Source organism: Colletotrichum higginsianum, chromosome 10 (genome assembly GCF_001672515.1).
Source record: "Colletotrichum higginsianum IMI 349063 chromosome 10, whole genome shotgun sequence".
NCBI lineage: Eukaryota > Fungi > Ascomycota > Sordariomycetes > Glomerellales > Glomerellaceae > Colletotrichum > Colletotrichum higginsianum.
This window is the reverse complement of record NC_030962.1, coordinates 1,765,488-1,793,328: the sequence shown is the minus strand read 5'-3', so window position 1 is coordinate 1,793,328 and position 27,841 is coordinate 1,765,488. Positions and strand designations below refer to the sequence as shown.

General features: G+C 59.6%; 5 protein-coding genes across 5 annotated transcripts; 2 read left to right on the top strand and 3 right to left on the bottom strand.

The window, feature by feature from the left end:
• Window positions 1-44: 44 nt before the first annotated feature.
• CH63R_14031 (PKS-NRPS hybrid) lies at window positions 45-12,993 on the top strand (the record flags this gene model as incomplete). The annotated part of the gene is made up of 3 exons (XM_018309005.1): window positions 45-979; window positions 1,135-3,781; window positions 3,985-12,993. The coding sequence occupies 3 exons, from the start codon at window positions 45-47 to the stop codon at window positions 12,991-12,993; spliced, it is 12,591 nt and encodes a 4,196-aa protein (XP_018151323.1).
• Window positions 12,994-20,031: 7,038 nt separating this feature from the next.
• CH63R_14030 (Pectate lyase c) lies at window positions 20,032-21,166 on the top strand (the record flags this gene model as incomplete). Its single annotated transcript, XM_018309004.1, has 3 exons — window positions 20,032-20,425; window positions 20,529-20,833; window positions 20,972-21,166. The coding sequence occupies 3 exons, from the start codon at window positions 20,032-20,034 to the stop codon at window positions 21,164-21,166; spliced, it is 894 nt and encodes a 297-aa protein (XP_018151322.1).
• Window positions 21,167-21,820: 654 nt separating this feature from the next.
• CH63R_14029 (Membrane protein) lies at window positions 21,821-22,462 on the bottom strand (the record flags this gene model as incomplete). Its single annotated transcript, XM_018309003.1, has 1 exon — window positions 21,821-22,462. The coding sequence occupies one exon, from the start codon at window positions 22,460-22,462 to the stop codon at window positions 21,821-21,823; it is 642 nt and encodes a 213-aa protein (XP_018151321.1).
• A 1,346-nt stretch (window positions 22,463-23,808) lies between these two features.
• Window positions 23,809-25,512, bottom strand: CH63R_14028 (TPR domain-containing protein; the record flags this gene model as incomplete). Its single annotated transcript, XM_018309002.1, has 1 exon — window positions 23,809-25,512. One exon carries the CDS (start codon window positions 25,510-25,512, stop codon window positions 23,809-23,811), a length of 1,704 nt encoding a protein of 567 aa, XP_018151320.1.
• Window positions 25,513-26,455: 943 nt separating this feature from the next.
• On the bottom strand, window positions 26,456-27,796 carry CH63R_14027 (uncharacterized protein; the record flags this gene model as incomplete). The annotated part of the gene is made up of 2 exons (XM_018309001.1): window positions 26,456-27,711; window positions 27,790-27,796. The coding sequence occupies 2 exons, from the start codon at window positions 27,794-27,796 to the stop codon at window positions 26,456-26,458; spliced, it is 1,263 nt and encodes a 420-aa protein (XP_018151319.1).
• Between the last annotated feature and the right edge of the window lie 45 nt (window positions 27,797-27,841).

Here is a 27,841-nt window from a genome sequence, read left to right as displayed (position 1 = left end):
TAGTTGTTGGATTTCCCCTTTCTCACGAAGAACCGCAGATCGTTATGGAACCCATCGCCATTATAGGACTGGCACACCGGTTCCCCGGCGGCGCCAACACGCCGGGCAAGCTGTGGGAAGTGCTGAACAGCAGAAAGGACCTGTCGAGGGAGCCCGGCGTAGACCGCCTCAGGCTGGACAAGTTTTACAGCGAGAACGGCGAACACCACGGCAAGTCCAATGTGACAAAGTCCTACTTCCTCGACGAGGACCCGCGGCTGTTCGACACGACGTTCTTCAACATCAGCCCGCTCGAGGCCGAGGCCATGGACCCTCAGCAGCGGCTCCTCCTCGAGACCGTGTATGAGGCGACCGAGTCGGCCGGAGTGAGCGTCGACCGGCTCCGGGGCTCGCGATGCTCCGTCTTCGTGGGCGTCATGACGGGCGACTACGAGACGATCCAGTACCGCGACACCGAGGACCTGTCCCAGTACACGGCGTCCGGCACGTCACGCGCGATCCTGGCGAACCGCATCTCGTACTTCTTCGACCTCGCCGGGTCCTCTGTCTGCCTGGACACGGCGTGCTCGTCCTCGCTCGTCGCGATGCACCTCGCCGTGCAGGACCTGCGCGGCGGCGCGGCGGACACGGCCGTCGTCGCCGGCACCAACCTCATCTTCGGCCCGGACATGTACATCAGCGAGTCCAAGCTGCGGATGCTCTCGCCCACGGGCAAGTGTCGGATGTGGGACGCGCAGGCGGACGGCTACGCGCGGGGCGAGGGGGTCGCGGCGCTGCTGCTGAAGCCGCTCTCGAAAGCCGTGCGGGACGGCGATCCCATCCACGCCGTGGTGCGCAACTCGGGCGTCAACTCGGACGGGCGCACGCCGGGGATCACGATGCCGAGCGCCGCGGCGCAGGCGAGGTTGACGGCCGAGACGTACCGGGCCGCGGGACTGGACCCGTTGAACCCGGACGAGAGGTGTCAGTATTTCGAGGCGTAAGTACAGCAAGCCGCCGGCTACCTTGAGGCGGACGGGGCATGTATGATGTGTCCGAGGGTGACTTGCTAGATGGGAAGCGAGATGTGTGTTTGTGTGTGTGTGTGTGTGTGTGTGTGTGTGTATGGGCTGACATTATCTATACGCGCTACAGTCACGGAACCGGAACGCAGGCTGGCGACCCAACAGAAGCCAGGGGCATATACGACAGTTTCTTTGCATCCTCCGCTGACTCAAAAGACACAAACGTAGACATGACGGCCCGGCGTCCTCTCCTCGTAGGCTCGATCAAGACAGTCGTCGGCCACTTGGAGGGCTGCGCCGGACTCGCGGGCGTCATCAAGGTGCTGCTGGCCATGAAGCACAGCACGATACCTCCCAACCTGCATCTGACATCGCTGAACCCAAAGATCGCGGCCCTCCGGCACGTCCTCCGGGTGCCGACGGAGCCCACGGCGTGGCCAGCGCCGGCGGCGGGACAGCCGAAGCGTGCCAGCGTCAACAGCTTCGGGTTCGGCGGCACCAACGCCCACGTCATCCTGGAGTCATACGGTGATGATGATAATGATGTTGATAATAGGAAAGAAATAAAGAAACCACTGCCAGAGGCGGAGTTGGTAGCAGCATCTCCCCTGGTTGTTAGCGGGCACTCGCAGACCTCGCTGCTCGAGAACGTCCGGAAACTGGCCCGCTACCTGCGTGACCATCCCAAGGTGAAGCTGGAGGACGTGGCCTGGACGTTGTGGACACGCCGTAGCGCCTTCACCTTTCGCAAGTCGTTCACGGCGGCATCTCGTCAGGAGTTGCTGCGAAGTCTCGAGGAAACCGTGGGCGACTCTGCTACTGATACACACCAACCACAACAACAAGACAACCAACCCACGATAGGAACATCCGTCTCCAGCTTGGTGTCTCCATCCGAAGGCTTCGGCGTCTTGGGCGTCTTCACCGGCCAAGGCGCTCAGTGGCCCGGCATGGGCAAGGAACTGATGGAGAAGAGCCGCGTCTTCAGGGAGACCATCGACGAGTGTGACCGGAGCCTTTCCGCGCTGCCCGATGCGCCGTCCTGGTCGCTGAGGGACGAGCTGCTAAAGTCCCCGGTTTCGGCTAGCCGCATCGCCGAGGCCGAGATCGCGCAGCCCGCCACGACGGCCGTGGAGATGGGCCTCGCGAGGATGCTCGAGGCGAGCGGCGTCCGCTTCAGCGCCGTCGTGGGCCACTCGTCCGGCGAGATCGCCGCCCTGTTCGCCGCCGGGATCCTCTCGATGTCCGACGCCATCCGGATCGCCTTCTACCGGGGCCTGTACGCCAGCAGGCTCGCCGGCGTGGGCTCGATGATGGCCGTGGGCGTCGGCGTCGACGCGGCGGAGGAGTTTTGCCGCGAGGAGTCCTTCCGCGGCCGCATCTGCCTCGCGGCCAAGAACTCGCCCTCGAGCGTGACGCTCTCGGGCGACGTCGACGCCGTTCTCGAGGCCAAGGCGGCGCTGGACGAGAGGGGCGTGTTCGCCCGGGTTCTCCGGACCGACAAGGCGTATCACTCGCCGCACATGGAGGCCTGCTCCGAGGTGTATCTTGCGGCCATGCGCGCCTGCGGCATCAGTCCGCTCGGGGCTGGCAAGTGTGTCTGGGTCTCCAGCGTGGACGGGAACGCGGACCGGTACTGGGACCGGAGGCTTGATGATCTCGGCGGGCCGTACTGGATCGAGAACATGGTGAGACCGGTGCTCTTTGCCGACGCCATCACGGCGGCCCTGACCAACGGGGGTCCCTTTGATGTTGCTGTCGAGGTTGGCCCGCACCCGGCACTGAAAGGGCCCGTCAACCAAACCGTGAGGCCGCACTTGGGGAGACAGATTCCCTACTGCGCAAGCATGAAGAGGGGGGAAAACTGCGCCACTGTTTTCTCTGAGCTGTTCGGTTTCCTCTGGTCAAACTTTGGGGCTGAAGCAGCAGCTCTCGACTATGATGCGTATCGAGCGTGTTGGCGTGATGACGACCGGGCGGACGATGGCATTCCGGCGCCCAAGGTAGTGCACGATCTGCCGTCCTACTCGTGGGATCATGCCGCGCCCATCTGGCGTGAGTCGAGGCTATCGCGGAACCACCGGCTGCGGTCCGGGGGCAACGGCAGCCTCCTCCTCGGGCACCGGTGCCCCGACGACTCGGACTGGGAGCCGCGGTGGCGCAACTTCCTGAGCCTGAAGGAGCTCCCCTGGCTCCGCGGCCACTCGTTCCAGGGAGAGGTCCTGTTCCCCTCGGCCGGGTACGTGGCGATGATGCTCGAGGTGGCCCGGTTCGTCGCCGGGGATCGGCCCGTGGCGCTGGTCGAGATCGACGGCCTGACGCTCGAGAGACCGCTCAAGCTCGAGGACAGCCCCAGACCCGTGGAGATGATCACGTCGGTCAAGGTGAGAGACTCAACCGGCGGTCAGGGCGGCGGAGAGAGAAAACTCACGGCCGAGTTCTCGGTCTACGTCTGCCCGGATGCCGCAACGGGGGCGGTGGACCGGACGTGCTTCGGGACCCTCTCTGTGTGCTTTGGCGAGTCGCCGGATGGCCTGCCACTGCAGCCGCTGCCTCCCCGCGTCGACCCGCTTCCGGCCTCTGTAAGCCCCGTCGATGTCGAGCGGTTCTATTGCTCGGTGCGCGAGACGGGGCTGGAGTACCAAGACCTGTTCAAGCGCGTCGAGTCGATGCGCCGTGTTGACGGCATCGCGACGGCGACGGCGTCCTGGGCCGCGGAGGAGATGGAGCACGGGGGCTTGTATCACCCGGCTCTTATCGACGTTGCTCTTCAACCGGTAAGTAGTATGTTTTGTGTACTTCAAATTGGTTCGAGCACATAACTCAGTGGGAGAAAGTGAGAGTGAGAGTGAGATTGAGATTGAGAGTGAGATTGAGATTGAGAGTGAAAATGAGATTGAGAGTGAGAATGAGAGTGAGAGTGAAGACACATGGAAACAAAAACAAGAAACCGACCAACGAGCTGACACCGGAAACACAGGTCTTTGCCGCTTTCAACGCTCCCACGGCCGAGAGACTATGGACGGCGTATCTGCCGCAGAGCTTCAACAAGATCACGGTAAACCCCCAAAGACTTCTCACACCGTCGTCAACCAGCGGACGGGTCGACGTCTTGATCGACGCCTTCACGACGGAAGCGTCCGCCACCAAGATCAGCGGCGACGTCAGCATCTACTCGCCCGATGACGGCTTCACCCGGCCCTGGCTCCAGCTCGAGGGCATGACGCTGGCGGCGCTCGGTCGACCCAGCGCGGCCAACGACCGTATCCTCTTTGCCGAGACGAGGTGGGAGGCTGACCTGCTCGGTGGTTCCGACTTTGGCATCGACTACGACCCGCCGCAGGACGCGGCCGTGGAGGAGGCCGAGCGCGTGGCCCTGTTCTTCTGCCGGAAGCTGCTGGCCTCGGCGGCCGAGGTGGGCGTCGGGAACCTCAAGCCGCACGAGAAGCTCATGGTGCAGCAGCTCACGGCTCTGGCGGACAACGTGGAGAGTTCTTCGTCGAACCACCAACAGCGGCAGCGGTGGCGACAGCAGCAACAGCAGCAGCAGCAGCAGTCTTGGGCGGACGACACGAGGGAGACTATCGACGGGATCCTCGCGAGGAACAAGGACCAGGTCGACTTCGAGCTGCTACGGACCGTCGGCGACGAGGCCGGCAGTGTGTTCCGCAACGAGAAGCAGATGGTCCACGTGCTCTTTGCCGACGACAAACTGAGCCGGTTCTACCGCGAGGGCCTTGGGCTCAGGAACGCGCAGAGACAGGTCTCGGCCTACATGCGCGCGCTGTCGCACCGGTACCCCAAGGCGCGCATCCTCGAGCTCGGCGCCGGCACGGGGGCCACGACGTCGGCCGTGTTCGAGGCCGTCGGAAGCCGCTTTGGGAGCTACACCTTCACCGACGTGTCGCTGGCCTTCTTCCCGGAGGCGCAGAAGCGGTTCGCCGAGCACGCGCACAAGATGACGTACAAGAAGCTCGACATCGGCCTGCCGTTCGCCGAGCAGGGGTTCGACGCGCCGGCCTACGACATCGTCATCGCCGCCAACGTGCTGCACGTCTCGGACGACATCGGGGCCGTGCTGGGTCGGGTCAGGGGCTTGCTGAGGCCCGGCGGCTTTCTCGTCGCCACGGAGCCTTCGTCGGACCACCTCCGGATCCAGGTCATCATGGGCGGCCTCGAGGGGTGGTGGCTGGCCCGGGACACGGAGTGCCGGCGCTTCGGACCGGTGGCCGCCGTCGAGACGTGGGACGAGAAGCTCCGAGGGGCCGGGTTCGGAGGCATCGACCTGCTGAGCGGCGACCAGAGGAATGAGGAGCTCTCCACGTTCTCTTCCTTTGTCAGCCAGGCCACCGACGGGACCGTGGACGCCGTCCGCGAGCCGCTGCTCCACATGCACATGGTGCCGGCCTCGACCCGGTTCGTCGTTGTCGGAGGCTCGTCCTTTGCCACGTCGAAGATGGTCCGCTCGATACGGAACCGTCTCTCGGGGCATGGTGAGGGTGAAGTCGTGTACTTTCCCGACGTACGGAGCATAGGGGCGTTGTCATCGTCATCGTCATCTTCATTGTCGCCCGGCCTGCCACAGCAGTGTTTCGTGCTGTGTCTCGCCGAGCTGGACCGGCCATCCCTCAGCATGAACGGCGTCGACGAAGACACGCTCGCCGGGTTCAAGGCCCTTGTCGACCACGCCGAGGGCATGTTGCTGGTGATGCGGAACGCCGGGGTGTCGAACCCATTCTCCAACATGATGGTCGGGCTGTGCCGCGGCCTCCGCGCCGAGAAGCCCGCCCTGTCGAGGCGTCTCCAGGTGCTAGACCTCGAGGGTGAGTCGAAGCCAGACGCGGACACGCCCCTCCAGCATTTTATCCGCCTAGTCCTCTGTGCAGCTTGCGGTGTTGGCGAAGAGGACGGCAACGATGGCGGCTACAGCTCGCTGTTCTCGCTGGAGACGGAGCTGTCTTTACGGAATAACCAGCTGTTCATCCCGCGCGTCGAGGAGTGCAGGGAGCCCAACGACCGCGCAAACTCGACCCGGCGCCGGATCGTTAGGGACGTCACGACCGAGACTCACGTAGTCGAGATCGCCCATAAGCAGAAGGAAGTAGCAGGCCTGGGAGCAGGACTGGTGGCGAGCTCCAAGGTCGTGTCGGAGAAAGGGGATGGAACAGAAACCATCGAGATCAACTTCTCCACGCTCGCCCCCTTAACCATCCTCCCGTATCAGCCCCCGCAGTATCTATGCTTGGGAACACGACGAACGCAGACCGAGAAGACGGAGAAGCTCGGCGGCAGCAGCACAGTAGCCCTCGTGCTCTCGCCCAGCAACTCTTCCGTAGTGCAGGTGCCCGATACCCAAGTCTATATGCCGGCCGGAGGAGAAACACTCCGTCCCGAGATGCTCGGCCTTGTGGCGCTTACTCTATCTGCCAGGGCCTGGATCCGCTCGGTGCCCCGAGACCACGTCCTATGGGCTCACGGCCTCGACGAGACGGTCGTGAGGGTTCTCGAGAGGGAAGCCGAGGAGCACGGCGTCCGCGTCTTCGCCACGTCGACGGACCCGGCACGGCCGGGCTTCATCCACCCAGCCAGCCCGGCTCGCGTGCTCAAATCCGTGATACCCGCCAGGACCACGGCCATCATCGTGGGAGATTCCGTCGGAGACGCTGAGTCTGACGTCCTCTTGTCCAGGGTATCGCCTCCGTTCGTTCTGCAGCAGAAGCCCTGCACCGGACGCTTCCTCCATCCTCCCCCAACTGCCTGGTCGGGCGGTGATATCCCCGTTTCTCGTCTGCTCCACGAAGCCTACGCGTCAACAGTCCCGGAATGGCCAGGCACACCGCCGCCTCCGCCTTTGGTATCCCTGGAAGACCTGAACTCCACGTCATCCTTCCCGAACCCCATGCCTGTCGTGGACTGGCGCGGTGCCCGGACGACACCCGTCGAGGCCCGGCTCCAACCGGTGCCCCCGAGCCAGCTATTCAGGCCGGACAGGACGTACCTCATGGTAGGGCTCACTCGAGACGTCGGCATCTCCATCTGTACATGGATGATCAGGGATGGCGGCGTCCGCCACGTGGTGCTGGCCAGCCGGGACCCGCACGTCAGCCCGGCCTGGATCGAGTCCATGTCCAGGGTGTGGGGGGCCACGGTCGTCGTCCGGGCCATGGACGTGACGCGTCCGGAGCGCATCCGGGAAGTGGTGGACGAGGTGGCTCGCGCGATGCCCCCCATCGCCGGCGTCTGCAACGGGTCCATGGTGCTCTCGGACGGGCTATTCGCGCAGACGGACGCCGCCTCGGTCAACGCGGTCCTCGGGCCCAAGGTCAACGGCAGCATCCACCTCGACCGCATCTTCTCGGACCGCGGGGATGATCTCGACTTCTTTGTCATGCTGTCGTCCACGGGCAGCGTCATCGGCACGCCGGGCCAGTCCAACTACCACATGGCCAACACCTTCATGGCCGGACTCGCGGCGGACCGGAGACGCCGCGGGCTCGCCGGGTCCGTGGTCGACGTCGGCATGATCTCGGACACGGGATATGTGACCCGGCAGGACCCCATCGTGGCCAAAAAGCTGCGCAGCATGTGCGTTCTCGCGCTGTGCGAGGCCGAAGTCCACGTCATGTTTGCCGAGGGCATCCTGTCAGGGCGACCTTCTTCCATTTCTGCTTCTTCCTCCTCTTCCTCTTCCTCTTCCTCATCCTCATCCTCATCCTCACCTTCATCCTCCTCTTCTTCTTCTTACACTTCTTCTTCCCCCTATCGCGGTGAGCTCATTGCCGGCTTGGCCATCAGCGATAACGACGCCGAGAGGCCGTTCTGGGCGCCCGAGCCGCGGTTCGGCTTCTACGTCCGGGACAAGCGGGACGCGGCCGCAGCGGAGACGAGCGCCGGCGGGTCCTCGTCGTCTCTGGTCGAAGACGTTCAGGCCGTCATCCGCGCGGCATCATCGGGCGACGAGGAGGCCGTCCTGGACAAGGTTCGACAGGCGTTCGCACAGCGGCTGGAGAGTCTGCTACAGCTCCCGCCAGAGGCCGGGGCCAAGATGGATCTGCCTCTGGTGAGCCTCGGCTTGGACTCGCTGCTGGCTATGGAGGTCCAGGCATGGTTCCGCCGCGTCGTTGGCGCCGACATTTCGGTTCTGCAGATCCTGAGCGGTGCGACGGGCGAGTCCATCTGCCGAGCCGCGTCGATGTCCGCCTTGGCCGCGAAGGCGAAGAACAGCAGCGACAACTCTCCGAGGAATGAGACGGCTCCGGGTCCTGTATCTGAACCGGATGTCAAGAAAGCAGCACATCTAGACAACACTGATGGGTCCTCGTCAGAAGCTCCAGATACCATACCAACGCCTCCATCATCGTCGTCGTTATCATCATCCTATTCTGCTTTAACGCCGGAGTCGGAGTCATCAGCAGCACTGCCAACACCACTGACTCTATCAGACAGTGGTAACAACAAAGACGGATCGAGAGAGGACGGATACTTCAAAGAACGCAAGGCCTCCGAGCTCATCCTCCGGCGAGCGCGTATGTCCTTCGCCCAGGCGCGCCTCTGGTTCCTCCAGGGCTTCCTGGACGACCCGACGACCTACAACGAGACCTCCATGTACGAACTCCGCGGGCCCCTCGACGCGGACCGGCTGAGGCGGGCGTTCCACCAGGTCACGCGGCACCACGAGATCCTCCGAACGCGCTTCTACACGGACGCCGAGACGAACCAGCCGATGCAGGCCGTCGCGGCAACCTCGTCGTGCCCGTTCCGCTTCGTCGACAAGGCCTCGCAGGAGACGGCGGACCAAGAGTATGCCGCGCTAACGGGGCGACGCTGGAACCTCGAGGAGGGCATCTGTCTCGGTCTCAGCCTCCTCCGCCACGCGCCGGACCGGCACACCCTCATCCTGTCGAGCCACCACATCGCCATCGACGGCGTCACGTGGATCGTCCTCTTGAAAGACCTCGCCCGCTCCTACGAGGGGCAAACGCTGCCGGCCGTGCCGCAGTACATCGACTTCGCCGTCCGGCAGCGGGAGCGGGTGGAACGCGGCGACTGCGCCGAGGCCGTCGGCTTCTGGAGGCGCGAGCTGGCCGGCCTCCTCGAAGACGCCCCGTTGCCCCTTTTCCCCATGGCGCACACCAAGACGCGAAGGGCCACGAGCCGGTACGCCACCACCGTCGTCGAGGCCGTCCTCCCCAAGGACCTCGTGTCTCGCATCCGGCAGCTCAGCAGCAGTGTTTTGCACGTGACGCCCTTTCACTTCCACTTCGCCGTGCTCTCGGCCTTGGTCGCCCGGCTGTCCCGGAGCAACGACTTCTGCATCGGCGCCGTCGACGCTGGCCGGCCGTCGGGCTCCGGGTTCTCCGGGACGGCCGGGTGTTTCGTGAACATCGTGCCGGTCCGGGTCAGGATCCACCCCGATGACGACGGGATCGACGCCAGCAAAGACACGGACTCGGACACATTTGCGTCACTGTGCAAGCGGCTGTCATCGAGGATCCTCTCATCCCTCGCCCACGCGGCGACGATGCCCCTCGACGCCCTGCTCGATGAGCTTCAGGTCCCGCGTACCGCCCGGCACAGCCCCGTCTTCCAGGTCATCATCAACTACCGTCTCGGCATCCTCGGTCTCAGCTCCGTCGGCGATGCCGAGCTGACGTACGTCCGATCCCGGAGCTCCGGGAACCCGTACGACCTCGGCGTCAGCATCACCGATACCCCCGACGGCACCTCCCTCCTCCACTTCGCCGTCCAGGACGCTCTCTATTCCAAGGAGGCGGCCCGGTCCATTCTCGACTGCTACGTTCGCCTGCTCGAGTCCGCGTGTCAGACGCCGCAGTCCGCCGTCGCCGAGCTATCTATACATGGCAGCAAGCCCGGGGTCGTCTCGGCGGCGTCTTCTTCTTCTTCCGCCCTCACCGGACGCGGTCTCCGTGTTCAGGACGAGTGGCCCAGCACAGTCTCCCGCCAGATCGACAGCATCACCGAGGCCTACCCGGACCGCGTTGCCCTCAGAGACGGATCCAGGTCCTACACGTACCGCGAGGTGGCGGCGGAGACAGACAGGATCGCGGCCGTTTTACTCGAGGCCACCGCCGTCAGCAAAGCCGCATCCACGTCGCCACCGGTTTTCTGCTGCCTTCTATTCGAGCCGTCGGCGGACTACGTGTTCGCTCTCTTGGCCGTCTTGAAAGTCGGCTTGGTCGCTGTCTCTCTCGACACGACGAATCACGCTGAGAGACTGGCCAGCATCGTGGCGGACTGCAAGCCAATGGTTATCCTCCACCATGGCGCTACAAAAGACCTGGCCGTCCGGCTCGGGGAGCCGCACGAAGGTATCTCGACTCTGATCACACTCTCTTCTTCCTCTTCTTCCTCCTCATCTTCTTCGATGGGCAACCGATCCTTGCCCGATACGCCCGGCGTTCTCTTCTACACGAGCGGCACCACGGGCGTGCCAAAGGGCGCTCTGCTCACCCAGGGGAACTACAAGCACATAATCGCGGCGGCATCACGCCGCCTGGGCATTCGGCCGGCCACACAGGAGGTGGTGCTCCAGCAGACCTCGGTCGGCTTCGACCTCTGCCCCTTTGAGATCTTCATGGCGCTCTCCAACGCGGGCACGCTCGTCGTTGCGTCCAAGGAGCAGAGACAGGAACCGTCCGCCGTCGTCGGGCTGATCAAGAGCGAGGGCGTGACCTTTATGTCCGGCACGCCCGCCGAGTTCAAGCACATCTTCCGGCACGACGCCTTGGGAACCCTCCGGACGTGCGGCGGATTCCGGACCGTCGTCGTCGGCGGCGAGGTCTTCACGCCGCAGCTAGCCGGCCAGTTCAAGCGGTCCATGTCCTCCAATGTGAAAGTCTTCAACGTATATGGGCCGACAGAGACGTGCATCTTCTGCAGTGTCGAGGAGGTCCCCTACAGCCGGGGCGATGACGATGACCTCGAGGAGCCCATCCCCGTGGGCCGCACCCTTGACAACGTCTCGGTCTACGTCGTCGACGAGGCCATGAACCTGCTCCCCGACGGCTGCGCCGGCGAAGTGTGTATCGGGGGTGCCGGCGTCAGCCGGGGATACTTCGGACTGTCCTCTGGCTTCGGCTCCGGCACCCGGAACTCCTCGGCCTTTGTTCCGGACCCGTTCGCGTCACCCGAAGACGTCTCTCGGGGGTGGACGGGTATGTACCGCACGGGCGACTCCGGGTACCTGAAGCCGGACGGCTCGCTCGTGGTGCTCGGCCGCATCGGCGGCAGCACGCAAGTCAAGATCCGGGGCATCCGCATCGAGCTCGACGACGTGGCGTCCAACATCCTCAGGACGGCCGGCGGAAAGCTCGCCGAAGCCGTCGTGACGGTACGCGGCGGCGAGGACGACAAGACGCTTGTTGCGTTCGCTGTGGTTGCCCCCGGAAGTGGCGACGAAGAAGAAGACGTGGACGAGTTCCTCGAATCGTTGCCGGCGAGACTGCCCCTCCCCGAGTACATGCGGCCGTCCGTCGTCGTCGCCCTTGACGGGCTGCCGATGAACCACAACGGGAAACTAGACCGGTCGGCGCTGGACCGCATCCCGATTCCCGCCCGGACGACAACCCGGGCGTCTAAGCAAGGCGAAGGGCTGTCGGCGCTCGAGCGCGAACTCGGCCTCGTCTGGGAGGCGGTTCTTCCGGACATCATCATCCGGAACGGAGCGGCGGCGGCCGGGACCATCCACCCTGACTCGGACTTCTTCCGGCTCGGAGGCAACTCGTTGCTTCTGGTCAACCTCCGCAAGACGATCCAGAAACGGTGGCGCTGTTCCGTGCCGTTGATCCAGCTCTTCGAGGCCAGCACACTCCGTTCTATGGCCGCCGCCATCCGCGGCGCAAAGGAGTCGCAGAGCGGCGGCGTTGACTGGGAGTTCTGGGATCGCGAGTCGTCTTTCGACATGGATGCTGACGCGTCGTCGTCGTCGTCGTCAAGTCACTTCAACAGCATTACGCAGACAGCTCCGAAAGGCCGCCGGGAGGATTCCTCCGCAGTAGTCCTCCTCACCGGCGCCTACGTAGGGCTCGGCGCATGGCTTCTACGTCTCCTCCTCGAGGACGCCTCCGTTGCCGAGGTCCACTGCATCGCTGTGCCCCGGGACCGAGAGGCGAGCCTCGCGCTGCCGAGCGACAAGCTGCACGTCTACGTCGGCGGCCTCGGCGAACGCGATCTCGGCCTCACGGCGGCGCAGCGGGAACACCTCGAGACCCGCGCGGACATCGTCGTCCACGCCGGTGCCGAGGGGTCCTGCTTAAACAATTACGACTCGATCCGCACGCAGAACGTCGAGTCGACAAGGTTCCTCGCCCGCTTGGCGCTCGCCCGCAAGATCCCGTTCCACTACATCTCGAGCCCACGCGTCGTCCTCTTCAGCGGCGAGACCTCGTACCCCGAGCGGCCCGTCTCGTCGCACTACCCCCCGGCCGCCCTGGGACGCGAGGGCTTCACCACGACCAAGTGGGTGTGCGAGCGGTTCCTCGAGAACTGCTCGGCGGCCACGGGCCTGCCCGTCACGATCCACCGGACGGGTTACCTCATGTCCGACGACGCCGACGAGCTGGACGCCGTCAACATGATCCACAAGTACTCGGTCCTCGTCGGCGCCGTGCCGTCTCTTGACACCTTCTCCGGGTTTCTGGACATGTGCCAGCTTCCGACGGCGGCCGCCGCAGTTGTCGGGTCGTTCCGGGAGACGACGGAGTCAGGAGTCTCGTACCAACAGCTCCGGATCGTCCACCATACCGAGGGGAATGTGGTCCCCGTCCACGAGTTCCGGAGCTACATGGAACGCCGGTTCGGCCGCCCCTTTGCGAGCCTGCCCATGGTGGACTGGGCGGCCAAAGCCGAGGAGAAGAATATGAGCCCCGTGCTGGCCGCGTTCCTGGAAGCCGTGGTGGATAGGGGAGAGGAGGCGAGGTACCCGAGATTGCTTCGAGGAGACGGTTCTGAGCCTCTCGCGTCGATTTAGAATGGATGGAACTGGGGGCACAAAGTTTGACGTTAGCACGCCAGAGTTGGCCCCTTGATTCACTGCAATGTCGACGACAGGGCCTTTTGTTGTGTTTCTTGGTGTAATTGATAATGTTTTCACTTGGAGCTTGTTATTAGGTTGCTTTGGACCTTGAAAAGTTTATCACCCACAACTTGTTTGTTGTGTACGTTTGCGAACGGCCAGCTTGCAACATCTGTTGATTTTATCAGTTATCATCCGTACTTATTGTCCTTCCTCCTGGAGTTTTTTTTATGGCGTCCCTTAAGCGCTACAACAATACTACGGCCAGTTGACGCTGACATGAAGCAGATCATAGACCTATAGCAGGAGAAGGAGGCTATGGGTAGGAGGAGCCTGAAGGAATCCGTTATCATGTCAAGATGATGGTGAAGGTGTACTTCCATCTTCAGGAAGGTCGAGCTCTTGTCTGAGCCCTGCAGAACCTGGAAACAATTTTCGTGCACGAAGGAATAGTGGAGGACAGAATCTATGATCACTAATCCCCAAATTGCTACCCAACAGGATTGGCATGCCATAACACTTCTGTAACCCCTTTTTCCCTGTTAGTATCACACGGTGACTTCACAGTATATTGAGAATTGTAGTTGGCTTGGTACCCCCCCTTAGCGACCAGGTAAGCACGATGTGTACTCCCTAACAGAATCCCGTTCAGCTCTGGTTACCGATAGTCAAGGCCCCAGATAAAAAAACCGTATCATCCCTTTATCTCAAGATCATCAAGATAGCGGAGCAATACTCTACGTACAGAGTACTTTCGTCCGTCTTGGCGGCACGGGCTAGAGATGATAAAGGGGTCCCCCGAGCGAGAATTGGCCGAGGAAACCGCCATCCTCCCCGTCCCCGTCAAACAAGGCACTGGTTTGCGCGAGGCTGAGAATATGGCTTCCGTTAAGAGAGGTGGGGTCTTGGCCAGGAGCGTATTGGTGTCGTATAACGGTCTGTGGAACGAGCAGAAAAGTCGGCGGGAATAACACGATATTGGACCAGGAGGCCTGCCAAGGGGGGGCTGGCTGAGGTTGCACTCCAACGGGAGACCGTGCCATGGGACCCCGTTACGCCCCGTAGGGCCAAGGCCTTGTCGGTCTGCCATATGGAAAGCTGGAGAATGGCGGTGTCATGTTGCCAGGACTGTGTAGGTGATCGTTATTCGGACAAGGGGTTGTAGTCAATACGTGAGAGCCTCTTGATGGCCACCCCATGATCTTTCACTTCCACAGAAGGTGGCATTGTATCACAGGCAAAGACAAGCATTGCCACACGTTGCGGGCTTGCAAGACGCTGGACAAAGTTCACCTGAAACCACGCCGAGAATGATATGTTCCGCCGAGTTCTGACCACAGGCGGAGCGACAGCTTACAACTGGGGAAAGGGGATTATCCACGAGTCGGCGGCGGCTTCTGAGTGGGTGGCAATATACGGTACTCTGTAAGTGATGGGCAAACGGGAGGGGGGAGCGGCTGCTGCGGGCGAAGCATGGGGGTTGGACGAGATGAGACCCAGACCCGCGGACCACACGAGCTTGCGGGAAGGTCAATATGAATAGATTGGGACTTGTTTATCGTGCGGCCGAACGATGCAACCTGGACGGTTTGCCGGCGGGATGCTCTCCTCTTCCCTACCACGTATAGATTAAACAGTTGGTCTTTAGCTGTGTTCTCGACTCTTGGCCACTCTACCACGTCAGGCCCCCCTTCCCCTTTTCCCAACGACCCTTTCGCAAGGCTGCTCGCCGACTGGACGGTTCCCCTGCAAGCATTCGGAGTAGCCCGTGAGGCTGGTGGTATTCGGCTTCTCCGCCAGCCCGGCCGAGTTAGACGGATCGCGAGCCAAGAGTTGCCGACTTCTGAGTGGAGGGGTTTTGTGTATATAAAGAAAATATAATGGTTAACAATGAAGGAGATGACGCAGAACAGAAGGTCATGTGAGATTGACTGGGCGATTGTACAAAAGACCATGGGACGGTAGTTTGGCAGACTCGACTCAACTCAACTCGACAAAGGACGAGGAGAGAAAACCGGGCTGGATCGTGAAGGCAAAAGCTTTCGATAACAAACCCGGCGGCTGCTGGACTTTTACCGCCAGGTAAGACCGAATTACGCCAAGCCTTTGTGATACTAGTGGTATCCATGCGGTGGGATCGTAGGAAGCTTGGCAGCAGGGTTGGACGGGGATGGGATACTGGTGATTTCTTTTCATTGCTCTCTCCGGTGCCTCCTGCGTATGATGGCGCGACGGGATCAATGCGTAGATAAGTCAGACTACCCACTTTTCGGCACCCCCCCCATTTCGGCACCCCAAAAATGCCTCAAATGCCTCATCACCAGAACATACCCCTCAACTTTCAACATCAACAACATTTTCTATACTTATGCGAATAACCTCATTTTTTCCTCAGAGCTTCTTTTCGACCTTATGGGCCAGTATACCGAAGATGAAGTCAATCAGGCCCTTGACGCAATAACCAACGGCATGCCCATTAAGAGGGCTGGTCAGGTGTATGGCATCCCAAGATCAACACTTCAGTATCGGATTAAGGGCACTCAACCAAGGTCAATTGCCTTTTCTGACCTGCAGAGACTTTCTGTTAGTCAGGAGGCTAAACTGGCTGAATGGGTTCGCATTCAGCATGCCCTTGGTGTTGCCCCAACCCATCTGCAAGTGAGGCTATTCGCAGAAAGGATCCTCCATGCCATGGGGGATACAGAGCCTATAGGAAAAGGCTGGATCCAAGCCTTCTTGAAGAGGAATCCATCAGTCAAGGTCCAGAGAAGTCGCCCTATCGATTCTAGGCGTGTTAATGGGGCATCTACTGAGGTCATCAGGGACTGGTTCAAACTACTCGCCATACCAGAGATCACCAGCATCAAACCAGCTAATAGATACAACATGGATGAGACTGGTATCCTTGAGGGCCAGGGATCTAATGGGCTGGTGCTGGGCATGTCTGAGACGAAGTCTGTACGTAAGAAACAGCCTGGATCAAGGGCATGGGTATCCATCATCGAATGCATCTCTGCCCTGGGCCATGTTCTGAATCCCCTCGTTATCTATAAGGGCAAGGCAGTCCAGCAGCAGTGGTTTCCTCTAGACCTTGGCCCTTATGAAGGATGGCAATTCACTGCAACGGAGAATGGATGGACTTCAGATGCCACTGCAGTTGAATGGCTGCAGAAGGTCTTCATCCCTCAGACTCTTCCTCAGGGCAAGGAGGTCAGGCTGCTGATCATGGATGGACATGGGAGTCATACAACGACTGACTTTATGTGGTTATGCTATATAAACAACATCCATCTATTGTTCTTACCGCCACATACCTCCCATGTCCTCCAGCCACTTGATCAGTCAGTCTTCAGCCCTGTCAAGGCAGCCTATAGGAAGGAGCTTGGATACCTTGGTCAGTGGAATGATTCAACTGTTGTAGGCAAGAGGAACTTTATAGGCTGTTATCAGAAGGCTCGTACTGCAGGTATGACGATGCAGAACATTAGAAGTGGTTGGAAATGGACAGGGTTATGGCCTGTCTCTATGGCGAAGCCTCTGATGAGCTCCCTACTGCTCCCATCAACACCAGCAGCATCAGGATCATCTGATCAGGTCAGCAAAGGGCAGTCTGGAGGCAAGGAAGCTGAAGGATGGGTATCTGCGTCATCTGCAGTGGCATGGTCGACGCCAAGGAAGATGAAGGATCTAGCTGGGCAGTTGAAGCTATTCACAGAGCTGGAGAATGATGCCTTTACTCAACGCCTTCTATTCAGGAAGGTAAAAAAAGGCTTCAGCGAGCAGGCATATGAGCTGGCAAATACCCAGCAGAAACTGGAGCTTCTGCAGGCCCAAGTCACCAATACTGCAGTAAGGAAAAGAAGGGCAGTCCAGCTGGATCCTAACACTAAGTTCGCCAACATCAAAGACATCCAGCAGGCGCAACTTAAGGCTGGGGAAAAAGAGGATGATGCAGCCGAATCCAGCGACTCTGAATACCCTAGTGAAGCTGAAAGCTGTATTGTTGTTGCATCTAGAAGAAGTCAATGATTAATTGAAGTCGACGAGTATGATGGGAATAGCTTCATTTTTGGGGTGCCGAAATGGGGGGGGTGCCGAAAAGTGGGTAGTCTGACTTAAAGTCAATAGGGGATGATGGGCTTGAGATCGCTCACGAAGACGCCCCCTCCAAAAAAAACATCTCCCAATAAGCCTCTTCCTCAGTTACGAGCCGTTTGCCAACGGAACCAGACGGGTCAATGTCATGTGCCGAAGTGAGCACGTTGGGCCAACTGCCAATGGGGGCATGACAACATCCGAGACTCTCTGCCGACCATTTTTGGCCTTGTCTGCCGATGTCAGTCGAGGTCTTTCGTCGAGCTAGGAAATTTTGCTCCTCTAGTGGCAGCCAAACGTGGGGAACCGCCGAGGACCGAACCATACATTTTTCTGCCCTCGCCCCCCCCCCCTTGCAAGACGGGGTGGAGAAGGGTGCTTGACCTTCCGAACGCAGTTGTTTCAATGATTCAAGCGTTGTTTCCCCAATCTCCGAGGCTTCAGGTAGGGCCGGCCCCCGTTCAAATAGGGGAGCAGATGAGTGACGGCAGCGGGCCTGATAGGGATAGGAGGGGGGGGGGGGGGGGGGGGGGGAGCATGGGAGAACCCGATTCGAAAGAGGCAACCCGAATGAGCTTAACTGGATGACCTCATTCCCCAAATGATATGTGGGCGACGTTAATGCAAGGGTTGGCAACCGTCTTGATTCGGACCCGACGCCGACGCCGACGCCGCCAGGGGTTGTCGATGAGAGAGATCAGGGGTTAAAGGATGGACCTGCCCAGGATGTAGTCAGTAGAGACGGAGCTCAGGCTTTATCGGGAATAAGCTCTGGCCAACGCTCTGGGTGGTTTTGCGGGTATTCATTCGTACATCAAGAGCTGGCTTGGCTGGAGTGATTGGAACTGGGATACGCCTACGGATACTCGCGGAACTCTCGGGGGATGGAAGGGGGATTCTCATTTTACACTAGGCACGGATGGATGGGTAGGTAGGTAGGTAGGCGCACTCACAGAGTAATATATCGGACACCGGAATCCGGTATGTAAGCATAAGGATCCCCTTGCGGCGGGACGAGGGTGATTCGACCGGCTGCCTGTGCTCTTCGGGGAGAAGCCGGATTGACATTCAACATAGCCCCGGAAACGGATCATTTGAAGAGGGTTAAGGGCGGGGGGGGGGGGGGGGGGGGGGGATGCGGGAGATAGTCTCTCTCTCCTAAAGATCCCTGAGATGAGAGGAGGTCAACAGGAAGCTTCCAAGGGCTGGGCACGTGGGAGGCAGCCTTGACTGTCCAATGACCTCGTGAGACTATTACTGGGGAGCAATCAACAAGCGTGGTCAGGTAACAGAGCACCAGACAAAAGGAAAAGGGACGGCGTTTGAGGAAGGTTGGTGACTTTGGAAGTTCGGATGACAGCTGACCGTTGGACCGGCATGTTCGAACCTTGCCATAGTTGTTTAACAACGCAAGACATGCTTCTCCTAGTCACTCAACTGACTGTAGAAGGAAAAGAATCGAAAGGGACGGCCTCGGTTTCGGTTGCGGAGGGGTCAATGGACTCTTCCCCTCCCTTCGGCGAGACTCACGTCGACGCCGAGCACGAGTTGTGACGGTGAATCGATCCCCGTCCCCGTCGGGTCACGAAAAGAGAACGAACAAAACCGGTGTCATGGGAAAACAACGACACACCTCCAAGAACCTGATGCGGGGCACTCCCCCCTGGCAATCTTTTCCAAGGCGTGTTTGGGGCGAGTTGCCTCTTGGCGTTAATCAACATCCAGCACCGGACCAGGGCTTGTCACCCACGGCTCATCCATCCCCCAATATGCGTACGATCCATTGAACGAAGACTTTTTTGGAGGGCTCTATGGGTCTTGGCATCTCCGCCTTTACAGCCCACACCAAGTACGTACGGATCCAGTAAAAAAGTAACAAACATCGAAATGTCCCGCAGACCCTCCTTATGGAAATCTTAGAATCGCCCTTCGCCGCCAATTCTTTTTTTCTTTCTTTCTCATTATCAACACTGGAGCAGGTAAGCTGCTGTCTGCCAGTTGTCACCTCTTCGTCAAGGTTACCCCCTTGCTCGGGAAAGAAAGACGAGAGAGGAAGAAAGGAAGAAAAAAAACCTGGCTGTCGGGTTCCCATCACCAATGCCACAGAGCTTAATCTCTTTCCCGCCGTCGGTAACGGCCTCTGATTGGATCGCATGAGTCTGGCAGTTCATTCTGGCGTCTTTGCTTTACCGTCGAGCCGACGAGATTGCAGTCGTCTGTACACATTCCCAGATAACAGTGTCACCAAGGTGCCTCACAACTGCTTTTCTATCTTTCTCTCTCTATGTGTGTATAGCAACAGCGGGCGCAGGATTTCCCGTTCAAGCAGGTTGCTTCTCTCCCCTCAGTCTCATCCGGCACGCCGGGCCCTGCTTTAGCCTGCCCCTGCATGCGGTGTTGATTGCAGAAAGAGAATCAGGTACCGGTCCCAAGGACCCAATAGGAGGTGTGGTGGGAACAGGAAGACCCAAAAACTCCCACGCGCGCCAACGCCGGCACGCGGAGCAAATCTCCAGACGGACTCCATCGCCAACGACAAGCATCACGCAGAAGCAAGCAAGCGTGCAGGTATCCTCCATCCACCGATACCCACCTTTGTTCTCTGTGTCCGTACTGCGTTCAGAAATGGCATGTCCCATTGATCCCTGTGCGGTTTGCCAAGTCACTCACTCCCTCCCTCCTCCTCCTCCTCCTCCGCCGCCTCGTGGGTTGCGGCCATTCAACTTGACCCCCCAGCGTGGCGCCCTTGGCAATGACTCCTGGCGCGTATGTCTGGGCTCTCTCTTGAATCGTACACATACGACGGGGAGAGGATCCGAGAGAGCCAGAGAGAAAGACACACACAGAGAGAGAGGAAGCCAAGTTCTCTCTTGGCATGGGACTAGTAGCTATTAGGACATGAACCTCATTTACCCACCGAAAGGTTTGTATATAAGTGATCTTCTCCGACCCTCTCGGACTCGGTTTTGCTGCCCATCACTCACTCACACTCTCTCAACCTTAAACCAACTACTACATTCATTCTTTTATTTTCATTTTTATTCTCCCTCACCCACGTGTGTGTTCTACCCTTTTCCCATCAAAATGCAGTTCTTCAAGTTCGGCCTGGTGCCTCTGCTGGCTGCCCTCCCCGGCGCCCTCGCCTGCAACGGCTACACCGGCGGCGTCCCCAAGGCCACCGGCACCGTCTCCTCCAAGTCCTACATCGAGATCAAGTCCGGCCAGGTCTTTGACGGACAGTGGAAGCGCTACGACCGCGGCTCCGGTGCCTGCGGCGGCCAGTCCGAGGGTGGTGAGTAGTCCTTTTTTTCGTCCACGGGCTCTCTTCTTTTCACACACACCCTCTATCCCTATATCATCATCAGTATCTGACATGTGTGTAAAAACAACCGCAGACTACAAGGACTCCGTCTTCTACATCCAGGCCGGCGGCACCCTGAAGAACGCCATCATCGGCAAGAACCAGGCCGAGGGCGTCCACTGCAACGGGCACTGCACGCTCGAGTTCGTCTGGTTCGAGGACGTCTGCGAGGACGCCATCTCCATCAAGAACGACAAGGCCGGCAAGCAGACCTGGATCATCGGCGGCGGCGCCTACCACGCCTCCGACAAGGTCATCCAGCACAACGGCTGCGGTACCGTCAACGTCATCAACTACTACGTCGAGGACTACGGCAAGCTTTACCGTTCTTGCGGCAACGTGAGTCCATCCTGTATTGCTGTTGCTATACGCACACACACACACACACACACACACACACACACACACACACACACACACATAACACAAACCCCTTGGCATCCTTTTACCCGAGGCTAACCAGAGAAACACCAACAGTGCAAGTCCCAGTGCAAGCGCACCGTCAACCTCGAGGGCATCACCGCCAAGAACGGCGGCGAGCTCGCCGGCATCAACAGCAACCTGGGCGACCGCGCCACCCTCAAGAACGTCTGCGCCGACGCCAAGACCAAGTGCCAGAAGTACAACGGCTGCGCCGGCGGCTGCGAGCCCAAGAAGGCCGGCACCTGCTAAGCTGCTCTCCCCCCCAACATTCGTTGCGCTGGGGCAAGTTTGCTTTGCTTCGAGGACATGGGCCATCACACGCTCATCTCGGGCGGGTGAGACGATGGACAAGAGCCGGTCGATTGTTTGAGTAAAGACTTAAGATCACGGAGGGCTCCGGGAAGACCGACAACAACATAAAACACACTTGGGAGTTTCGTTGAGAACAAAACTTCTGCGTCTCGGGCGTGCCCGGGACTGCTTTCAGACCAACCTGTACATACACACATTATTTGAGAAACCACGTACATATCTATCATTTTCAACCCAACATCAGCTTGTTGCCGGAAGCGAACTCTGCTTGTTGCTACCCTTGTGGAAAGATGTGACATGGCCTCAAGCGGGTCCAAGCAGATTGAAGTCCGGTTAGAGAACTGTCTTGGTTCTTGTGGGCGATGTTTTGGGGTGTTCTCATTACCAACATGCCTAAAAATCTCGGCGATGCTGCATTTAGGGTGGGCTAAGCTAAGGTGAACGAGGGTGAATGTTTGGCCTTTGATTTAGAAATTGGCCATAGGCGCGGAAGTACGGATTTCGTCCCGGATGTCCCCGAAATAACGATCCTTGCTCTTTCAAAGCAATTCAAAGACTTGTGGAAGAAGGGCTATACAACACGAGACATCTTTACTTCGTTTTGAGCCTCTTCTCCGCAGGGGACCTCGTTATCCACCACTCAGCAGCGACGAGGTTTGGGATCCAGCTCGTCCAGCCGGCAACGGCAGCGGCGTGGTAGGGAAGCATGCCCGAGGCCATGAGCAACGGCATCTGGACGCGCAGCGTGACGGCGGCGTAAGTCGCGGCGTAGTTGCGCATCATCCAGTGCTTGTGGGCCTCGACGTCGCCCTGGAGGACCGCGAGGAGGCCGAGTGCGCACGTGGCCAGCCAGATGCCGGCCAGGACGGCGAAGCCGATCTGGCCGAGGGGGTGGCAGGAGGCGGCCAAGGCCATCTTGAAGGCGTTGGCGCCCCCGACGGCGATGCCGAGGTTGTAGACGCGGCCGATCCAGCGGTGCGCGGCCGGGTAGTGACGCCGGAGGCCGCCGAGAAACTGCAAGGGGCCGCAGAACATGGCGAAGCCGCCGCCGAGGATGTGGAGCTTGCCGAAGAGCCTCCGCCGGGTCGCCCACATCACCTCCGGGTCGCCCATGTACGGGACGCCGAAGATGTACTGGACATTGTGGGCGACGATCCACAGGGCGGGGACGGCGAGGAGCCACCACCGCCGATCCATGCCTAGTTTGGAGGCGGACAGCGGCGTCTGGCGCATTGCCGGCCGTTCCATATCGTACAGTATGGAGTTGTGTTTTTATGTATGGTATGGTATGGTTCAACTCAGTCTTGCCAAGTTTTCGCCTTTGGGACTTGGGCTGCAGATTGGCCCGCCGTGTTGCCAGTCCCAAGAGTAGAAGGCTTGGGTGTCCGAGAGATCGTGGCCCTGGGAGTGATCTGCGAACATTGCTGCTATCCTCAAGCCAAGCCTGTGGTATTTATGTCGCTGAAAGCCGATCCTTCATAGCTAGCTGTCTGATCCTTCTCGACTTAAACGGCCAGATATACGCGTCATGACAGCTGCACTCCCCTCGATAAGTGGGGTCAGCCTCTCGAAATGGGCAAATCAACTCCTTGGGCGAGGTTTTTGTCGCTTACAAGCTGACCTATTGGGTGTGTATGTCTTGTAGGATTGTCGTGAAGCACAACTGTGCCTTGTCAGCTACTTTGGATAGCATAAGCCATAACGTCTATTTCGCGTGATATCGCTCTGGCAGGTATGTGACTTCAAGGTCTGACAAAGCAACAAAGCAACAAAGCCATTAGATACATCCCGAAGTGGCCGAGTCCTGGCTCAAATGGTTGTCCGTCGCCGATGGTGCCCGTCTCAGTCCCTACTGTCAAGCATGTATGGATACAACCAACTGAACCGCTCCAGGACCGCTGACACGTTGACATAGCACCCAATTGATTGCTTAGGAATTGTTCACTTTTCGATTAGGGTTAATGGTTTGGGGGGGATTAATGCTAGCTAAGGGGCTCTACTGCACAGATCTTCTGTTCTGATTTATTGTATCGATTTCTACAACCACACGAAGCTGTCTCGGCCATGTACACAACATCTTCTTGTGTTTTTAAAAACCAAGTTTACTCTAGAGGATGTTAAGCTAGTTAATCCTCTACTACAAATGTGTTAATGCACCAGGAGTGTACTTAGGTCGTCTTGTCGTCAAAATGCTGGTTTGATTTTTCAATGATTCCAAAAGCCAGGCTGCGTTTATTAACTATGATCATTGAACCGAACAAGCTGCCAAGTATCTCTTTAGAAAGCACCAAAGACACCAGAGTCACTTAAAACTGAGAATGAGCCCGCTGATTTCACTTGTAGGTCGTCTGCCGTATGCATCCCGCCGCCGATGTCTTGCTTCCAACACCCCTCCCCTGATTCTCACTCACTATACCCTCCATCGGTGTGAGGTCCCCTTACATCACCGTCGAATGCTCCGTCACCACCGAGGCACCCCCGCCCCCCCCAGAAAGCCAGTGTCATAACTTGGCTCGTGGTTCCCGAGGGTCGCCGAGGCTGCCGCCGCGCTGGGACGGCGGCCTCAGCGACCGTGTCTGTCAATCGACGGTCCTCAGGCGGCAGAAGCACGACGACTTGATGGGCACGTCGGCGACGGCCAGGGCCAGGTTCAGCTGGGGCTTGAGGATCCTGGCCTCGTCGTCGCGGCCGAGCCTCACCAGGCACTCGTACAGGCCGTGGAGGGCCCAGACGTTGTTGGGGTGGCGCTGGGCCCGCGGCAGGGACTCGTCGATGCCGAGGTCGGCGCTGTAGACGGCCGCCGCCTCCTCGACGCGGCCCTGCTCGAGCAGCAGCGCGCCGAGGGCGTGCCGCGCCGGCTGCATCCAGCCCCAGGGCTCGTCGTAGGGGAGGGCGTCGTCCCTCTCGACGGCCTTGCGGAGGTGCGCGAAGGCGGTGTCGTAGTCGCCCTTCCGGTAGGCCAGCTCGCCGTCCAGCATCGCCTCGCCGATGGCGAGGATCTCCTGGCAGGTGTTGTTGAAGACGGCGCGCGACGAGGGTAGCCGCTCGAGGGCCTCGGCGAACAGCCGCCGCTCCTGCTCGGCCTCGTCTATCCTGCCCTGCACGGCCAGGGCGACGCCCTTGGCGTAGTGCGTCATGGCCGTCGTCGCGCAGTAGAGCTTGGGGTCCCGGGGCAGCTCGAGGGCGTGGATGTCGTCCCAGCGGCCGAAGCGGATGAGGGCGTGCATGCGCATGCCGAGGAAGCCCTCCAGCCAGTCGGCCATGGGCGGCGACTCGACGCGCAGGAGATCCTCCGAGATGGTGGACTCGAGCTCCCGGACCGTCTCGAGGGCGACCTTGGACTGGCCGCACAGCATGGCGCCGTACAGGCGGAAGTGGAAGTCGTGAGAGCGGTACAGGGTGTAGAAGTTGAGGGGGCCCTCGCGGGCGAGGAACTTGGAGTCGGCGCGGATGGCGTCCGAGTTGGAGGCGATGGCGCGGCGGTACTGGCCGCAGATGATGTCGAGGTGGGTGGGCATGTGCTCAAGGTGGCCGGCGTCCGGGACGAGGCCGCGCAGGTTGTCGGCTATGGTGAGGGCGGCCTCGGGCGTGGGCGACATCTCCATGAGGTGGATGTACAGGTGGAGGAGGCCCGGGTGCTGCAGAGAGCCCCTCAGCCTGAAGGTGCGGTCCATGACGTCCTTGATCTCCAGGGTCCTGGCGCCGGGGGTGGGCTTCCCGGTCTTGTAGTTCCACAGGTTCCACGGCGTGACGTTCATGGTGGCGTCGGTCCAGAGGGCGACGACGTCGAGGTCGTCGGGATAGGCCCGCATCACCGAGTCCATGGCCTGGGCGTAGTCCTGGTTCCACCGGGAACAGTCCTCGGCGGGCGTCTCCTGCGGATAGCGGCGGACGAGGGCGTCGATGAGGGCGCTCTCGACGGGGGTCGCCCTGGCCGAGTGGCCCTTTGCCTGCATGATGGTGTGGTGGGCGCGCCTGGTGGTCTCGGCCAGGTCGTGTCCGTCAAACACCTTCCACGGCTTGTTGTAGTTGGGCCCCAGGACGAAGGCGAGGCCCCAGTAGGCCATGGCGCAGAAGGGGTCGTGGTCGATGGCCTTCTGGAAGCACCTCGCCGACTCCTCGTGGTTGAAGGCATACGCCCAGGTCAGGCCGCGACTGAACCAAACCTGGGCATCTGTGCTGGTCGTGCTCACAGACCGATGAAACGTGCCGAGGTTGTAAGGGTACGACGACTGGTTGGCATCACGCGAGAGGGCGGCCGACGACGAACCCTTGCTCCTCATGGTGTGTGTGTGTGTGTGTGTGTGTGTTGTGTGTATGTGTGTATGTGTGTTTAGACTAGTGAGAGATCTTCCTGCTGCCTTGCTTTGTACCTGAACGGCCCGAGGGATGGGGGGGGGGGGGCGAAGTCGGAGAGGGAGATGGAGATGGAGATGGAGATGCAGATGCAGATGGTGGGCGTGTTGGGGTTGTTGTTGGGGGATGACAAGTGATTGGTTGCTTGGATGGGTTTGTTGGCTGGGGGCGGTTAAGGCGCCTTTTAAATCGTCACACTCGGGGCTTATCTAAGCAGACACAGGCCACTTTCGTCCGGTCTATACGTCGGGGAGAAGGGTGAGTGAGACATGGAGTGACAAGTACCTTTGTACAGAAACGAGACAGTATCGATCTAACCTTGGATAGATGATAGATAACCCCCAGAGTCTGTACAACAGGTACAGGTAGATCATGCGGTTGCTTCGATCTGCGGGAGTTGAGCGGGGCTGTGGGACGCGAGGAACAAGTCAAAGATGATCTATGCCAAGGTGAGAGATGTGAAGGGTGTATGTAGGTGAGAAGACGACTCTGAAGAGAGAGCATACCATAGTACACAGTCCTCCTCCACACTAGATACCTACCCACCTCCCTAGTTATCGTTAGACTTTCCAACTTACTCAAGATGCTTTTCAGGGTCATTGCTATGATGAAATGGCATGTCATGACATGACATGTGGCATCAAGAAGTAAAATAAATGACTGCCCATATTTTCCGGAGCATGATCCGGAGTGTGGAGTTGACAATTTGCGACTCCATTACTCAATTGCAACCACCAGAACAACTCTCTCACCTGCAATACCTTGAAAAGACATTCTGACTCGTACTGCCTAGTAAGAAACACTCAAGAGACATTGATATTTTTTGTTGGAACCACACAACTTTCACGCACCTTTCAAAGCGACAAGACTTTAGCTCTGTGAGCAAAAGGCTTTCCTCTGCATGGACAACAGCTGCTGCAGCCCGGCCTCCTCCTCATAACGCCGCATCGCCACAGCTTTCCAGTCCTCCCAGCCCAGGCCCTCGTCCACTTTGGCGGCGTCCCGGAGCCCCCGAAACAGGCCCTGGAACCCGCTCCAGTCCGCCGCGAGGTCGTACCCGCAGCAGAAAGCGAACCTGTGCTGCAACCGGCCGCGCCGAACAAACCAGCCCAGATCCCGGCGGCCCTTTTCCTCGAGCAGGCGTGCAAAGGTAACTTCGTCGTCACCCAGGTCGTTCGAACCGTTATAGAAGTCGGCGACCGGTAGGAAGCCGATGGGGGAGTTGAACGCGACAACTGGCGGCGCGGTATGGGCCCATTCCCAGTCGATAATCCCCGTAATGTTGAAATCGTCATCCACCAGGATATGGTCCCCCTTGTCGTCGGCGTGCTTTAGATAGAAGAACTTTTGGTTATCTGGCTCTGGCCCTGGCAGCACGGAGGGTATCAAGTCGATGAGGAACCGGTGGATCAGGTAGGCGTCCACGGCTAGATTGGAGTACATCTCGCCGCGAAGAATCAAGTCCAAGACGAGCTGAAGCGACGATCTGTGGTATTCCTCCACAGAGGAGAATGGCCCGATGGTCCGCATCTCGGACCGTGCAAAGTCGGTGAGCGATTCTCGAGCAAGCGCCCCGACATGAGACTCGCCCGGCCGGTCGAGAGAGCCGAGGACGTCGAACGGATACTTGTGAAGCTCGATAAACGTATCGGCGAGCTGGCTCATGTCGGTGTTCCGTTGTTCCTGGGTCGCGGTGGACCATCGGAGAGACCTCCCCGGCAACTTCTCCATCAGGATGTAGCCGACCCCGACGGGGTTGTCGGCGTGCTCCAACGCGAAATCGTACAGCCTGGGAGCGGGCACGCCCGTCTTCTCAAGAAACCCGAGGGTCGCCGCCTCACTCCGGATGATGTAATCTCGGAGCTGAGCCGGCGGAGATGTGGCGTTGAACCGGCGGATGCGGGCGATCCATTGGACGCCGTCGTCGAAACAGATCTCGACGTGGTAGTTCATGCCGCCCATCACGGAACTCCGCGTGGCTCTGTCGTAACGCAGCGGGTCAATATGGCAAGGCGTACCTTGCCGCAAGAAGCTGGCTCGGGCTGCAAGAGCAGCGGTGTCGACCTTGTCAATCAGCACCGTCAGCTCGCGTGCTTCGGCCTCTCGGGACGCAGGATCGTAGGCATCTGCATCCTGCCGATGGGGAGGTTAGCAAGTAAACAGACACGGAGATAGATGTATGGGCCAAGCTGCCCCCAACTCACCTCCCATCTAGGGCATTGATGAAAAGGGGGTTGAAGGTGGATGGAGCATAGA